This window comes from Carcharodon carcharias, chromosome 15 (assembly GCF_017639515.1).
Source record: "Carcharodon carcharias isolate sCarCar2 chromosome 15, sCarCar2.pri, whole genome shotgun sequence".
Classification (NCBI taxonomy): domain Eukaryota; kingdom Metazoa; phylum Chordata; class Chondrichthyes; order Lamniformes; family Lamnidae; genus Carcharodon; species Carcharodon carcharias.
In genome coordinates this window covers 70590431-70608301 of record NC_054481.1, presented here as the reverse complement: position 1 = coordinate 70608301, position 17871 = coordinate 70590431, and the positions used below count along the sequence as shown (strand labels likewise).

Below are 17871 nucleotides of genomic sequence, written 5' to 3'. Positions count from 1 at the left end.
ATAGAGAGGTAAGGCGGGCCAGGATAGAGAGGTAAGGCGGGCCAGGATAGAGAGGTAAGGCGGGCCAGGATAGAGAGGTATGGTGGGCCAGGATAGAGAGGTAAGGCGGGCCAGGATAGAGAGGTATGGCGGGCCAGGATAGAGAGGTAAGGCGGGCCAGGATAGAGAGGTATGGCGGGCCAGGATAGAGAGATATGGTGGGCCAGGATAGAGAGGTAAGGCGGGCCAGGATAGACAGATATGGTGGGCCAGGATAGAGAGATATGGTGGGCCAGGATAGAGAGGTAAGGCGGGCCAGGATAGAGAGGTAAGGCGGGCCAGGATAGAGAGGTAAGGCGGGCCAGGATAGACAGATATGGTGGGCCAGGATAGAGAGATATGGTGGGCCAGGATAGAGAGGTATGGTGGGCCAGGATAGAGAGGTATTGCGGGCCAGGATAGAGAGGTAATGTGGGCCAGGATAGAGAGGTAATGTGGGCCAGGATAGAGAGATATGGTGGGCCAGGATAGAGAGGTATGGTGGGCCAGGATAGAGAGGTATGGTGGGCCAGGATAGAGAGATATGGTGGGCCAGGATAGAGAGGTATGGTGGGCCAGGATAGAGAGGTAAGGCGGGCCAGGATAGAGAGGTAAGGCGGGCCAGGATAGAGAGGTAAGGCGGGCCAGGATAGAGAGGTAAGGCGGGCCAGGATAGAGAGGTAAGGCGGGCCAGGAGAGAGAGGTAAGGCGGGCCAGGATAGAGAGGTAAGGCGGGCCAGGATAGAGAGGTAAGGCGGGCCAGGATAGAGAGGTAAGGCGGGCCAGGATAGAGAGGTAAGGCGGGCCAGGATAGAGAGGTAAGGCGGGCCAGGATAGAGAGGTAAGGCAGGCCAGGATAGAGAGGTAAGGCGGGCCAGGATAGAGAGGTAAGGCGGGCCAGGACAGAGAGGTAAGGCGGGCCAGGACAGAGAGGTAAGGCGGGCCAGGACAGAGAGGTAAGGCGGGCCAGGACAGAGAGGTAAGGCGGGCCAGGATAGACAGGTATGGTGGGCCAGGATAGACAGGTATGGTGGGCCAGATTTGGCCCACAAACCAGGGTTTGAACAAACTTGACCTAGACTGTCAAATCATGTGTGCTAGCCTAACGCCCAGTTTAATGTGGAATTGGGCCGGGTCGGGAGGCATTTAAAAATCCGGTGGGAACGGATAGTGGGATTCTTGCCCCTATTCTTGTTTCTGGCAATTATCTCCAGAATGGTATAAGGGTGCAGTTAGCGGGCCCACACAGACTTTCTCCATTCGGTCCTATGAAGCTGCACTGCCATTCAGTAAGATCATGGCCAATATGGTTGCGGTCTGAACTCCACTTCCCTGTCTGCCCCGCATAAACCTTGACCTGCTTGACTATCAAAAATTCTGTCTAACTCAGCCTTGAGTAAATTTAAAGTTCCAGCCCCCAATGCTTGCTGGGAAAGAGAATTCCACAGACTAACAACCCTCCTAGAGAAAAAAAAATCTCATCTCTATCTTAAGTTTGGAAGGCAGAGAGAATGTAGGCTAGATAAGAAAGATGTGAGTTTAGCAAGGCTAAATGGAATATATTTTAATGCAAAGAGCCTGAGGAATAAGACAGATGAGCTGAGGGCACAGATAGGCACGTGGGAGTATGATATCATAGCTATGACCGAGTCTTGGTTATAAGAAGGGCAGGATTGGCAGCTCAACATTCCTGGTTATAGGGTATTCAGACGAGGTAGAGAGGGGGAATAGAAGAGGAGAGGATTCGCAATATTGATCAAGGAATCAATTATAGCAGTGAAGAGGGATGATCTATTGGAAGGATCATCAAATGAGGCCATGTGGCTAGAAGTAAAAAACACAAAAGGGGCAAGCACGCAGTTGGATGTGTACTTTAGCCCCCCAAAACAGTCAGGGAGAGATAGAGGATCAAATATGTAATCAAATTTCAGAGAAGTGTAAGAATATTAGGGCAGTAATAGTAGGAATAGCAGGGGATTATAACTACCCGGATATTAACTGGGATAGTTTTAGTGTGCAAGGCAGGGAGGGAGCAAAATTCTTAAGTTGCGTCCAAGAGAACTTTTTTAGCCAGTACGTAGACAGCCCAACAAGGGAGGGGGAAGTTCTGGACCTAATATTTGGGAATGAGCCCGGGAAGGTGTATCAGTAGGGAAGCATTTTGTAGATAGTGACCATAACTCAGTTAGATTTAGGATAATTATGGAAAAGGATAAGGTTGGGCCGGGAATAAAAGTTCTAAACTGGAGAAAGGCTAATTTTACTAAGATGAGATACGATTTGGCCCAGGTTACGGGGAGCAGCTACTTGCAGATAAAACTGTGGCAGAGCAGTGGGAAGCATTCAAGGAGGAAATAGCGAGAATACAGGGCAAATATGTTCCCGTAAAGACAAAATAGTGGAGCAAGTCCGGAGAATCCTGGATGTTAAGGAATTTAAAGATTAGGATTAAGGAAAAAAGAGAAGCTTATGGCAGATACCAAGGGCTCAATACAGCAGAGTCCCTAGAGGACTATAAAAAGTGCGGTGGGACCTTAAGAAGGAAATTAGAAAAGCTAAGAAAGTCCCTGAGAAATCATTGGTGGGTAGAAGAAAGGAAAACCCAAAGGAGTTTTTTAAATATGTAAAGAGCAAGAGAATAACTAGGGAAAGAGTAGGGCTATTTAGGGACCATAAAGGTAATCGTGCAGTTCTGGTCACCACATTATAGGAAGGATGTGATTGCAATGGAGAGGGTGCAGTGGAGGTTTACCAGGATGCTGCCTTGGCTGGGGGGTCTTAACTATGAGGAAAGATTGAATAGGTTGGGGTTGTTTTTCTTGGAGCAGCAAAGGTTGAGAGGGGACCTGATAGAACCATATAAGACTATGAGAGGCATAGCTGGGGTGGATAGGAAGACACTTTCTCCATTAGCAGAAGAGTCAATAACCAGGAGGCATAGATTTAAGGTAAGAGATAGAAGGCTAAGAGGGGACGAGGAGAAATGTTTTCACCCAGTGGGTGGTGGGAGTCTGGAACTCTCTGCCTGAAAGGGTGGTTGAGTCAGAAACTGTATAAAATGCTGGACCCAGAAGATGTGAGTACAGTCCTCAATGAATTCTTTGTGTTAGTCTTCACAATGGAAAAGGATAATGCAGGTATAGACATCAGGGTGGTAGACTGTGAAATATTAGAGGAAATTAACATAGAGAGAGAAGAGGTACTAGCAGATTTAGCGGCTTTAAAAGTGAGTAAATCCATAAGCCCAGATGAGATGTATCCCAGGCTGTTGAGGGAGGCAAGGGAAGAGATATTAGGGGCCTTGGCAGTAATTTTCAAATCCTCTCGGGCCAGGTGAGGTACCAGAGGACTGGAGGACTGCTAACGTTGTCCCATTATTAAAAAAAGGAGGAAAGAATAGACCAGGAAATTACAGGTCAGTCAGTCTAACCTTGGTGGTGGGGAAGTTACTAGAAAGAATTCTGAGGGACAGAATATATCTGTACTTGGAGAGACACGGATTAATCAGGGATAGTCAGCATGGATTTACTAAGGGAAGGTCATGTTTGACAAATTTGATGGAATTTTTTGAGGAGGTAACCAGGAGTGTTGATGAGGGAAATGTATTTGATGTGGTCTGCATGGACTTTAACAAGGCTTTTGATAAGGTCCCTCATGGCAGACTGGTCAAGAAAATAAGAGCCCATGGGATCCAAGGCAAAGTGGCACGTTGGATCCAAAATTGGCTGAGAGGCAGGAAGCAGAGGGTGATGGTAGAGGGATGTTTCTGTAAATAGTGAGGAGGATAGCGTAAGCTGTAGGAGGATATCAATTGACTGGTCAGGTGAGTAAAGCAGTGGCAAATGGAATTCAACCCGGAAAAATGTGAGGTAATGTACTTGGGGAGAGTTAACAAGGCAAGGGATTACACCATGAATGGTAGGACCCTGGAAAGTACTGAAGGTCAGAGGGACCTTGGTGTGCATATCCACAGATCCCTACTGGTGGCAGGGCAGATAGTTAAGGTGGCTCAGAAGGCATATGGGATACTTGCCTTTATTAGCCAAGGCAGAGGTTACAAGAGCAGGGAGGTTATGCTGGAACAGTATAAAATGCTGGTTAGGCCGCAACTCTAGTGCTTTGTGCAGTTCTGGTCACCACATTATAGGAAGGATGTGATTGCAATGGAGAGGGTGCAGTGGAGGTTTACCAGGATGCTGCCTCGGCTGGAGGGTCTTAACTATGAGGAAAGATTGGATAGGCTGGGGTTGTTTTCCTTGGAGCAGCAAAGGTTGAGAGGGGACCTGATAGAACCTTATAAGACTATGAGAGGCATAGCTGGGGTGGATAGGAAGACACTTTCTCCATTAGCAGAGGAGTCAATAACCAGGAGGCATAGATTTAAGGTAAGAGATAGAAGGCTAAGAGGGGACGAGGAGAAATGTTTTCACCCAGAGGGTGGTGGGAGTCTGGAACTCTCTGCCTAAAAGGGTGGTTGAGTCAGAAACTCTTGTAATGTTTATGAACTATTTAGATATTCACTTGCTTTGCCATAACCTCCAGGGCTATGGGCCAAGTGCTGGAAAATGTAGTCAGATCTTTGTTGATCGATGCAGACACAATGGGCTGAATGGCCTCCTTCTGTGCTGTAAACATCTATGAATTTAAGAGGGAGACCTCTTATTCTTAAACTTTGTCTCCTCGTTTTATTCTGCCCCACAAGAGGAAATATCCTCCAAATATCCACCCTATTAAATCCCCTTAGGATGTTATATGTTTCAATAAGATCACATCTGATTCTTCTAAACTCCAGTGGGTATAGGCACAATCTGTTCAACCTTTCTCCATAGGATAAGCTCATTATCCCAACCATAGCCATTCTTAGGATCAATGATAAAAAGCTATTATCTGCTTCACACCCCTTAATCTTGTGTAAGTAAACACACAGGCATTGAAAAACCAGACCTAATAATAAAATAACTTATTACAAGGTGGCAAAGATATCAATCAAACAAAATGTGCACTCCCCTGTGCAACTGTGTCAACATTGCCTATTGAGCTAAGTGGATTAGTGATTCTTGGAGCTCACCCAAGCATACATAATGAGGCCATCAGGCAACTGTACCCACAGAAGCAGGGAGCACAGATGGCCGCATTATTTATGCTTGGCTGAGCTCCAAGAGTAGATAAAGCACTTAGCCCAGCAGGCAATGTTGACACAGTTGCTCATGGGAGTGCAAGCTTTGTTTAATTGACATGTTTGTTACCTTTGTAATAGGTTATTCCTTCTGCATGGTTTTTCAATGCCTAAACGTTTATTTACACAAGGTTAAGTGGTTTAAAATGGACAATAGCTTTTTGTCATTGATCTCATGAATAACTGTCGTTGATTGACAATTTTTTGGACATCAGAAGCTGAGTAGTTTTTTCACAGTAGATTTTCAAAGCGTCCGTGCTTATTGTGCCTGTTTCACGAACATTTCAAAGACTTGTCAGCCTTGCAAATGACTCTTTGGTTCTGTACTGGACACTGGGAGAGTAGGTATGGGGGATACATGGGGGGCATGACAGAGATGGGCGGAATGATGGGGGTATGGGAGATATGACAGGTTATGGACAATAGCTTGGGAAATATCAGGGAACATGGAGGGGGCATGGAAGGTATGAGGACTTGTAAGGGGTATTGGTGATATGAGGGAGCATGGAAGGCATGGAGGAAACATGGGAGATGTGAAGAGGCATGAGGGGTGAGTGGGGTTGAGGGTTTCAGGGGCTGACAGTCATGACAGTCCTTTAGGAAAGGAAGCCTGCTGTCCTTATCTGGTCTGGCCTACATGTGTCTCTGGACCCACACCAGCAATGAGGTTGATTCTTAAATGCCATCTGAGCAAGGGCAATTAGGGATGGGCAATAAAATGCCGGCCTAGCCAGCGATACCCACATCCCACACAATGCTATAGATTAATATAAGACAAGCCCAGAGAATTGGTGGCTCTGTGTTGGCTCCCCCACTTCAACCTGCTGGTTTGCTGATCAAGTTGTTTCTTGTCTTAATTTCAGTGAGCTCTTGATATGATGTTCCTTCATAGTCAAGGTAGGGTCAAATATAATACCTAGATATTCACGCTTTGGATCCTGGCCCAGCCTGTGTTAAAGAAGATTTTTGTTAGCTTTTGTGTGATGATTTTGATGAAAAATGCTGCCATTTTGGCAGCTGTTTTAAGTTTCCATCTTTTTTAAACCAAAGCGGTTTTCCACATTACTGGGAGGGTTCCAGCACTAGCTTGGCTAGTTTTGAAGCACAGGTCTATAGATGAGACATTACTGGAGTCCATAGCCTTGTTTGTGCCCATTGCACTCTGCCATTTTTTGATGTAATGTGGTGTGAATCGAATTGGCTGAAGACTGTCATTTGTTATAAGTGGAAACTTTTAATGCTTTTTAAAACTTACTGTACGTCATTAATGTTTATGAAGTTAAAAAAAGTGACATATTTTATGGAAGCAAGAATTGAATTGTATTTTGTGGTTATTTGGAAAATGTTACTTGAAGGTTATATCCAAAAGCATTGACTTTGTATACATTATTCTAATTCAAAGAATCACAAAATGGATACAGCATAGAAGGAGGCCATTCGGCCTGCTGTGTTTGTACTGGGTCTCTGAAGGAGCAATTTACCTAGTGTCACTCCCTGCCCTCTCCCTGTAACCCTGCAGATTCTTCCTTTTCAGATAATAATCCAATTCTCTCTTAAATTCCAGTTAAAGATTTACTGTTTGGAGATGACTGAAGACATTAAAAAGGAATCGCCCTCCATTAAGGAGGGTGAAAGTTTTGCAGTAGACAATCAGGAAAAAGCTGCAGAAGAGGAGGAAGAGTTGTCGCATGCAGAAATCTTGGACCTGTTTCAGGAAGGTCTGGCCATGATAGTCCAGGATCCTTTGCTGTGTGATCTGCCTATTCAGGTGTGTAGGATTAGTTCTTTGTTTCATTTTAATCCTAACATTTGTGCATACATAATACTGTAATCATATTTTATTTGTGACAATGTTTAATATAAATGAAGGTAAACACTGCTTGATCAATGAAAATCTTATTCTGACTCATTAAGAACTGCAGCAACGTATCTTTGTGCCTGTAATCTTTGTGAAGGTTATAAACTTTTGATATAATCTACTCAGAATAGTTTTAACTAAACATTGGGAAACACTTTCTTCTTAGAACTTTTGTATAGATTAGCAATCATATTAAATGTAAAGGTCAGCACTAGCAGAAACCATTTATAATTTGCATATAATTTTAGATATATATGAAGAATGAAGAAAAAAACCTTCTTAGAAAATGCAATTGAGAAATAGTACCATAAGAAGTAGGAGCAAAAGTAGGCCATTCAGCCCATCAAGTCTCCTCAGCCATTCGATCATGAAGTTCACGCTTCTCTGGATTTGATAAAACATCATATGCAAAGCTTATTTCTTTAAACTTGTTTCCAGCGTTTGGATTTTTATCCGGATGGTATTCTTTAGCCAATTTGCAGTATGCCGCCTTGAGTTCGATCTCTGTGGCTCCGGTGCTGACTCCAAGGATATCGTGTTGAGATAATGGCTGACCTGATAATCCTCAACTCCACTTTCCTGCCTTTTCCCCCATAACCCTTGATTCCCTTACTGATTAAAAAGCTGTCTATCTCAGCCTTGAATATACTTAACGACCCAGCCTCTACAGCCCTCTGCAGTAAAGAATTCCACAGATTCACTACTCTCTGAGAGAAGAAATTCCTCCATCTCTGTTTTAAATGGGCGACCCTTTAATCTGAGATTATGCCCACTGGTTCTAGACTCCCCCAAAAGGGAAAACAACCTCTCAGCATCTACCCTGTCAAGCCCCCTAAGAATCTTATATGTTTCAATAAGGTTGCCTATCATTCTTCTAAACTCCAGTGAATATAGTCCTAACCTACTCAACCTCTCCTCATAAGAAAATCCCCCCATCCCCAGGATCAACTGAGTGAACCTTCTCTAGATTACCTCCAATGCCAGTATATCTTTCCTTAGATAAGGGGACCAAAACTGTTCACAGTTTTCTAGATGTGGTCTAACTAGTGCCTTGTATAGTTTTAGCAAGACTTCCCTATTTTTATACTCGATTCTCTTTGAAATAAAGGCCAACATTCCGTTTGCCTTCCCTATTACCTGCTGAACTTGTGTGCTTGCTTTTTGGGATTCATGCACAAGGATCCCCAAATCCCTCTGTGCTGCAGCTTTCTTCAGTCTTTCTCCATTTAAGTAATATTCAGCTCCTCTGTTCTTCCTGCCAAAGTGCACACCCTCACATTTTCCCTCATTATATTCCATTTGCCACGTTTTTGCCCACTCACTTAACCTGTCTATATCCCTGTGTGATTCTTTGTGTCACCCTCACCACTTGCCTTCCCACCTATTTTTGTGTCATCCGCAAACTTGGCAATAATACATTCATTTCCGTCATTCGAATTATCAATATATATTGTAAATAATTGTGGCCCCAGCACTGATCCTTGTGGCATTCCACTAGTTACAGGTTGCCATCCTGAAAATGTCCCCGTATCCCAACTCTCTGTCTTCTATTAGTTAGCCAATCCTCTATCCATGCTACTATACTATCCCAACACCATGGACACTTATCTTATTAAGTAGCCTTATGTGTGCTACCTTTTCAAATGCCTTTTGGAAATCCAAATATATTACATTCATTGGTTCCAGTTTATCTATCCTGCTTGTTACCTCCTTAAAGAATTCTACTAAATTTGTCAGGCATGATTTCCCCTTCATGAAGCCATGCTGACTGCTTGATTAAATTATGTGTTTCTAAATGCTCTGCTCTTACATCCTTTATAAGAGACTAACATTTTCCCAATGACAGATGTTAAGCTAACTGGCCTATAGTTACCTGATTTTTATCTCCCTTCCTTTTTGAATAAGTGTGTTACATTGGCAGTTTTCCAATCCTCTGGGACTTTTCCAGAATCTAAGGATTCCTGGACAATTACTACCAGTGCATCCGCTATCTCTGCAGCTACTTCGTTTGATATCCCAGGATGCAGCCCATCAGGTCCAGGTGACTTATCCACCTTTACCCTCATTAATTTCCCTAGTACTTTTTCTCTAGTGATAGTTATTGTATTTATTTCTCTTTTGCTCCATGATTATTTAGTATTTTTGGTATGCTATTAGTGTCTTCTACAGTAATGCACATTATTTATTCAATTCCTCTGCCATTTCCTGGTTCCCCATTATTATTTCCCCAGCCTCATTCTCTAAGGGGCCTATATTGACTTTGGCCTCTCTCTTCCTTTTTGTATATTTAAAGAAGCTCTTACTGTCCATTTTTATATTGCTTACTAGTTTACACTCAAAGTTTATTTTCTCCCTCTTTTTTTTGGTCATCTTCTGTTGGTTTTTAAAACTTTCCTAATCTTCTGGTTTACCACTAATCTTTGCCACATTGTATGTTTTTTCTTTCACTTTGATACTATCCTTAACTTTCTTGGTTAACCATTGTAGGATTGTTCCTACAATCCTTCTTCCTCACTGGGATATATCTTTGTTGTGAGTCATGAACTATTTTCCTAAATGTCTTTTCTGCTAAATTCCTTTCCCAGTCCACCCCAGCCAACACTGCCCTCGTTCCTTTGTAATTGCCCTTTTTTAAGTTTAGCACAGTTGTTTCCACAAAAATTGGTGGGGTGGTAAATAGTGAGGATGATAGCCTTAGATTACAGGAGGATATAAACGGGCTGGTCAGATGGGCTGATCAGTGGCAAATGGAATTTAATCCGGATAAGTGTGAGGTGATGCACTTGGGCAGAACAAACAAGGCACAGGAATACACAATGAATGGTAGGACCCTGGGAAGTACCTTGGTACCTTGGATCAGAGGGACCTTGGTGTGCATGTCCACCAGTCCCTTAAGGTAGTGGGACAGATAGATAAGTTGGTTAAGAAGGCATATGGGATATTTACCTTTATTAGCCGAGGCATAGAATATAAGAGCAGGGAGGTTATACTGGAACTGTATAAAACGCTGGTTAGGCGTTCTGGAATCAGCATTATAGGAAGGATGTGATTGCACCAGAGACAGTGCAGAGGAGATTTACCAGATGTTGCCTGGGCTGGAGAGTTTTAGTTATGAGGAGAGATTGGATAGATTGGGGTTATTTTCCCTAAAGCAGAGGAGATTGAGGGGGGACATGATTGAGGTGTATAAAATTATGAGGGGCATAGGTAGGATAGACAGGAAGGAACTTTTCCCCTTGGTGGAGGGGTCAATAACCAGGAGGCATAGATTTAAGGTAAGGGGCAGGAGGTTTAGAGGGGATGTGAGGAAGAATTTTTTCACCCAGAGGGTGGTGGGAATCTGGAACTCACTGTCTGAAAGGGTGGTAGAGGCAGAAACCCTCATAACATTTAAGAGGTATTTGGATGTGCACTTGCGATGCCATGGCATACAAGGCTATGGCCCTAGTGCTGGAAAATGGGATTAGAATAGTTAGGTACTTGTTTGACTGGTGCAGACTTGATGGGCCGAAGGGCCTTTTTCTGTGCTGTAGACCTCTATGACTCTAAGCTTCTCACTCTCAAACTGATTGCCAAGTTCCACCATATTATGATCACTGTTGCCTCGGGGATCTTTTGCTCTGAGATAATTTATTAAACCTGCCTCATTACACATTACCAGATCCAAAATAGCCTGATCCATGGTTGGATCCACAACATATTGTTCTAGGAAACAGTCCCCGAATACACTCTATGAATTCTTGCTCATGGCTACCTCTGCCAATTTGATTTTCCCAATCGACATGCCCTCATTATCTCATGATTTATTCTCTGTCCTACAGTATAGCTACTGTTAGGAGGCCTATAGACTACACCCACCAGAGCCTTTTTCCCCTTGTCATTCCTTACCTCCATCCATATGGATTCCACATCTTCTGATCCAAGATCGTTTCTTGTTATCATACTTATTCCATCTTGTACTAAAAAGCTACCCCGCTACCCTTTCCTTCCTGTCTGTCCTTTCAAAAAGTCACAAACCCTTGAATATTTAGTTCCCAGCTTTGATCTCCTTATAACCATTACGGAGACATGGTTACAAGCTCATACCCATTAACCTCTATTTGTGCCATTAATTCATTTGTTTTGTTCTGAATACTGCATGCATTTAAGTAAAGAGCCATTAATTTTGCCTTTTTACCATTTTTTCTCCCTTTGACCCTATTTGCTGCATTTTTAATGTTTGTACACTCTGTCTCTTCCTGTCACACTCTGGGTATCATTACCTAAGTAGTTGCCCTGTATTGCTGCCATATCGTTTTGCTTTGTAGGCCTACTTATCCCCTCTCCAGAATCCTCCCCCCATCTATTTAGTTTAAAGCCCTCTCTACTGCTTTAGTTATTCGATTCGCCAAGACAGTGGTCCCAGCATGATTCAAGTGAAGCCCATCCCATCGGAACAGCTCCCTTCTACCACAGTATTGATGCCAGTGCCCCATGAACTGAAACCCATTCCTCCCACAACAATCTTTGAGCCACACATTTAACTCTTTGACTTTATTTACCCCAGGCCAGTTTGCCCATGGTTCAGGTAGTAATCCTGAGATTACTAATCATTGTAGGTTCTGCTTTTTTAATTTAGCTCCTAACCGTTCAAATTCTTTCAGCAGAATATCCTTTCTAGTCCTATCAACGTCATTGGTATCAACGTGGATGACAACAACTGGATCCCTCCCTGCCCACCCCAAGTTCCACTCCAGCCCTGAGGCGATGCTGTTGGGAGGAGTTTAAACTAATTTGGCAGGGGGAGGGGACACAGAATGTTAGCAGAATAGGGGCACATCATAATACAGGAAAACAATCAAGTCAGAGTGAGTACAGCTGCATTAAGTTTCAAGGGAGTAAGGCAAGACTGGATGGCCTCCAAATGCCAGGAGTATTACAGGCAAAGCGGACGAGTTAAGGGAGAGGATTGACACGTGGTATTGTGATATAGTAGCCATCACTGAGATTTGTTTGAGGGAAGGTCAGGATTGGCAGTGCAACATTCTGGGATATAGAATCTTCAGGTGAGACAGGGGAAGGGGTAAAAGAGGAGGAGGCATTGCATTATTAGTTAAGGAGTCAGCTACTGCAGTAAGGAGAGATGATATCTTGGAGGGGGCATCGAATGAAGCTTTGTGGGTAGAGCTTAGAAATAAAAAAGGGATAGCCACATTGTTAGGTGTTTATTATAGACCCCCAGATAGTCAGCGGGAAATTGAGGAGCAAATATGTGTACAATTTGCGGAGGTGTGTAAAAACAATAACAGTAGGGTAATTATATTAAGTGATTTCAACTTTCCCAACATTAATTGGGATAGACATAGTGTTAAGGGCTTGGATGGAGTGGATTTCTTGAAATGTGTACAGGAGAACTTTTTAGATCTATATGTAGAGGGTACAACAAGGGATAGCGCAATGCTGGACCTAATTCTCAGGGAATGAAGCTGGACAGGTGGTTGAGGTGGTGGTGGGGGAGCATTTTAGTGATAGTGATCACAACATGGTACAATATAAGCATGTTATGGACAAAGAAATAGACAAGTTGCAAAAAAATGTTTTGGATTGGGGGAAAGTGGATTTTAGTAAAATAAGGCAGGATCTCGCCAAGGTAGACTGGGAACAGCTACTTGTGGGGAAATCTACAGAGGAGCAGTGGGGGGTGTTCAAAGAGGAAATGGGGAGGGTACAGGCTCAACCTGTTCCCTCTATGGTTATAGGAAGGAGTAATAAGAGAACCATGGAAGACCAGGGATATTCAGGATACGATGAGAAAGAAAAGAGAGGCTTTTAGCAGGTACAAAGGGAGCAAATCAGCGGAGGCATTAGTGGAGTACAGACAGTGCAGGTGGACCTTAAGAAAGCAATTAGGAGAGCAAAGAGGGGATATGAGAAAGTTCTGGCCGGTAAAAGTAGGGAAAACCCCAAGATATTCTATAAGTATATCAATGGGAAGAGGATAACCAGGGAAAGAGTAGGGCCCATAAGGGACCAAGGGGGCAATCTATGGGTGGAGCCAGAGGACATCGCTAGAGTGTTGAACGAATATTCCTCATCCCTCTTCAACCAAGAGAATGAGGATGAAGGTATCGAACTTAGGGAGAGAGGCTGTGAGGTTCTTGAGCAAATTGATATAGGGAGTGACAAGGTATTGGAGTTGTTGGCAGGCTTAAAAGTGGAGAAATCTCCAGGTCCAGATGATTTGTGACCCAGACAGCTGAGGGAGGCAAGGGAGGAGATCACGGGCTCTGACCCAAATTTTTAATTCCTCTAGCATCATAGGATGGTGCTAGAGGACTGGAGAACAGCTAATGTGGTTCCACTATTTAAGAAGGGTTGTAGAGATAAGCAAGGCAACTACAGGCCAGTGAGTCTCACGTCAGTGGTCAGGAAACTATTGGAGAAAATTCTGAAGGAGAGAATCTATCTCCACTTGGAGAGGCAAGGTTTGATCAGGGATAGTCAGCATGGCTTTGTCAGAGGGAGGTCATGCCTAACAAATTTGATTGCATTTTTGAGGAAGTGACCAGGTATGTAGATGAGGGTGGTGCAGTTGTTGTAGTTTATATAGATTTCAGCAAAGCCTTTGACAAGGTCCCACATGGGAGACTTATAAAGAAGGCAAATGCACATGGGATCCAGGGTAATTTGATAGTGTGGATTCAAAATTGGCTTAGTTATAGGAGGCAGAGGGTAATGACAGAAGGATGCTTTAGTGACTGGAAGCCAGTGTCCAGTGGCGTACCACAGGGATCTGTGTCCCCTATTATTCGTCATTTCTATAATCGACTTAGATTACAGGGAAAATGGATGAGTTAAGGGTGAGGTTTGACATGTGGAATTGTGATATAGTAGTCATCACTGAGACGTGGTTGAGGGAAGGACAGGATTGGCAGCTCAACATTCCGGGATATAGAATCTTCAGGCGATACAGGGGAGGGAGTAAAAGAGGAGGAGGCATTGCATTATTAGTTAAGGAGTCAGTTACTGCAATAAGGAGAGATGATATCTTGGAGGGAGCATCGAATGAAGCTTTATGGGTAGAGCTTAGGAATAACTAAAGGACAACCCCATTAATAGGTGCTTATTATAGACCCCCAGATAGTCAGCAGGAAATTGAGGAGCGAATATCGTGCACAATTTGTGGAGGTGTGTAAAAACAATAACAGTAGGATAATTATATTAGGTGATTTCAACTTTCCCAACATTAATTGGGATAGACATAGTGTTAAGGGCTTGGATGGAATGGAATTCTTGAAATGTGTACAGGAGAACTTTTTAGGTCAATATGTAGAGAGTCCAGCAAGAGAAGGTGCATTGCTGGACCTAATTCTGGGGAATGAAGCTGGACAGGTGGCTGAGGTCGTGGTGGGAGAGCATTTTAGTGATAGTGACCACAATTTGTTATGGACAAAGGAATTGACAAGTTGCAAAAAAATGTTTTGAATTGGGGGAGAGTGGATTTTGCTAAAATAAGGCAGGATCTGGTCAAGGTAGACTGGGAACAGCTACTTGTGGGGAAATCTACAGAGGAGCAGTGGGGGGGTGTTTAAAAAGGAAATGGGGAGGGTACAGGCTCAACATGTTCCCTCTAGGGTGATAGGAAGGAGTAACAAGCCCAGAGACCCATGGATGACCAGAGATATTCAGGTTACGATGAGAAGGAAAAGAGAGGCTTTTAGCAGGTACAAGGGAAGCAAATCAGCTGAGGCAATAGTGGAGTACAGACAGTGCAGGATGGACCTTAAAAAAGCAATTAGGACAGCAAAGAGGGGATATGAGAAAGCCCTGGCTGGTAAAAGTAGGGAAAACCCCAAGATATTCTATAAATATATCAATGGGAAGAGGTTAACCAGGGAAAGAGTAGGGCCCATAAGGGACCAAGGGGCCAATCTATGGGTGGAGCCAGAGGACATCGCTAGAGTGTTGAATGAATACTTCAAGTCTATCTTCATACAAGAGAATGAGGATGAAGGTATCGAACTTGGGGAGAGAGGTTCTTAAGCAAATTGATATAGGGAGTGACAAGGCTTGGAGGTGTTGGCAGGCTTAAAAGTGGACAAATCTCCAGGTCCGGATGATTTGTGTCCCAGACTGCTGAGGGAGGCAAGGGAGGAGATCGCAGGGGCTCTGACCCAAATTTTTAATTCCCCTCTGGCCATGGGGGAGGTGCCAGAAGACTGGAGAACAGCTAATGTGGTTCCGCTATTTAAGAAGGGCTGTAGAGATAAGCCAGGGAACTACAGGCCAGTGAGTCTCACATCAGTGGTCAGTAAACTACTGGAGAAATTTCTGAAGGAGAGTATCTATCTCTACTTGGAGAGGCAAGGTTTGATCAGGGATAGTCAGCATGGCTTTGTCAGAGGGAGATCATGCCTAACAAGTTTGATTAAATTTTTTGAGGAGGTGACCAGGTGTGTAGATGAAGGTAGTGCAGTTGATGTAGTTTATATGGATTTCAGCGAAGCCTTTGACAAGGTCCCACATGGGACACTTATAAAGAAGGCAAATGCACATGTGATACGGGGTAATTTGATAGGGTGGATTCAAAATTGGCTTAGTTGTAGGAGGCAGAGGGTGATGATAGAAGGATGCTTTAGTGACTGGAAGCCAGTGTCCAGTGGTATACCACAGGGATCTGTGCTGGGTCCACTACTATTTGTCATTTCTATGAACGACATGGATGACTATGTGGGGGGGTAGGATTAGTAAGTTTGCAGATGACACAAAGATTGGCTGGGTGGTTAATAGTGAGGTTGAGTGTCTTGGGCTACAGGAAGATATAGACGGGATGGTCAAATGGGCAGGTAAGTGGCAGATGGAATTTAACCCGAAAAGTGTGAGGTGATACACTTTGAAAGGAGTAATTTGACAAGGAAGTATTCAATGAATGACATGACACTAGGAAGTTCTGAGGAACAAAGGGACCTTAGCGTGTGTGTCCATAGACCTCTGAAGGCGAAGGGGCATGTTAATGGGGCGGTGAAAAAGGCATATGGGACACTTGCCTTTATCAATTGAAACATAGATTACAAAAGTAGGGAGGTCATGTTGGAGTTGTATAGAACCTTAGTGAGGCCACAGCTGGAGTACTGTGTGCAGTTCTGGTTGCCACATTAAAGGAAGGATGTGATTGCACTGGAGGGGGTGCAGAGGAGATTCACCAAGATATTGCCTGGAATGAAACATTTAAGTTATGAAGAGAGGTTGGATGGACTTGGGATAATTTTGTTGGAGCAGAGAAGACTGAGGGGCGACCTGATTCAGGTGTACAAGATTATGAGGGGCATGGACAGGGTGGATAGGGAGCAGCTGTTTCCCTTAGTTGAAGGGTCAGTCACGAGGGGACACAAGGTTCAAGGTGAGGGGCAGGAGGTTTAGGGGGGATGTGAGGAAAAACTCTTTTACCCAGAGGGTGGTGACGGTCTGGAATGCACTGCCTGGGAGGGTGGTGGAGGCGGGTTGCCTCACATCCTTTAAAAAGTACCTGGATGAGCACTTGGCATATCATAACATTCAAGGCTATGGGCCAAGTGCTGGTAAATGGGATTAGATAGGTAGGACAAGTGTTTCTCACATGTCAGTGCAGACTCGATGGGCCGAAGGGCCTCTTCTGCACTGTGTGATTCTGTGATTCTGAAATGTCTTTAACGCTGCCATCAGGCAGGCAACACAGCCTTCAGGACTCACTCTCACGGCTGCAGAGAATAGTATCTATCCCCCTAATTATACTGTCCCCTACCACTACTACATTCCTATTTCCCCCTCCCCTACTTGAATGGCTCCCTATACCATGTGCCATGGTCAGCTTGTTCATCCTCCCTGCAGTCCTTGCTCTTGTCCACACAGCTTGCAGGAACCTCGTAACTGTTGGACAGTTGCAGGGGCTGAGGCTCTTCGAATGCTATCCCCTGCATCCCCATACCTGCCTCACCTGCAGTCGCACCCTCCAATCCCTGATCACAGACCAAATTCAAATTTTCTAACCTGAGGGCTGTGGCCGCCTCCTGCAGCAAAGTGTCAAGGTAACTATGCCCTTCCTTGATGTGGCGCAATGTCTGCAGCTCAGACTCCAGCTCCTTAACTCAGATCTGAAGTTCTTCGAGCTGCACACACATCCTACAGATGTGTTTGCTCTGGATCACCTTGGTGTCCAGCTGAACCCACATGCTGCAGCAGCAACGCATCACCCATCCTGCCATCACTATCATATTTAATTTATTAATTAATTACTCTAGCATCCCTGCTCTTTACACTTTATTAAAATTAATTATTTACAACACTATCAATCTTATACTTAACAAACTATTCTTAAGAAAGAGAAAATAAAGACTGTTGATCTAAACATTAACTAGAGACCTTAATTTTAATCTAAAGACTAAAAATACACACCATTCCAACTCGCCAATCAGCTGCTCTCCACACTCTTTTTAAATGAAGCCTCCTCGCTCTTTGTTTTAAATAAAGTCCACACACTCACCTGCTCTCTGTTTTAAATGGGGTCACACACTCACCCCACTCTGTTTTAAATAAACTCCACATGCTCGCCCCGGCTCTCTGTTTTAAATAAAGTCCACACGCTCACCCACTCTCTGCTTTAAAGTCCACACGCTCACTCACTCTCTGCTTTAAATAAATTCCACACGCTCACCCGCTCTCTGTTTTAAATAAGTACCCAGCCCACTGTCCATAATGGTGACAACTTGTGCCTGATTCTGCACTTCGAGCCTCAGGTGCGTATTGGTCCAAATGACCTGGCGGGTCAGGAGCTGATTCGTCCACCTGCCATCAGCTGGTGTCT

The 17871-nt window shown here is 44.0% G+C and overlaps 1 protein-coding gene across 1 annotated transcript in view; it reads left to right on the top strand.

Moving 5' to 3' along the window:
- Positions 1-17871, top strand: part of snrnp25 (small nuclear ribonucleoprotein 25) — a 54586-nt gene that overhangs the window by 8673 nt on the left and 28042 nt on the right. Inside the window, exon 2 of the mRNA XM_041207235.1 lies at positions 6759-6962. Within this exon, the coding sequence (XP_041063169.1) occupies positions 6780-6962 (183 nt within the window). The 5' untranslated portion in view covers positions 6759-6779. The remainder of the gene's footprint in view (positions 1-6758; positions 6963-17871) is intronic.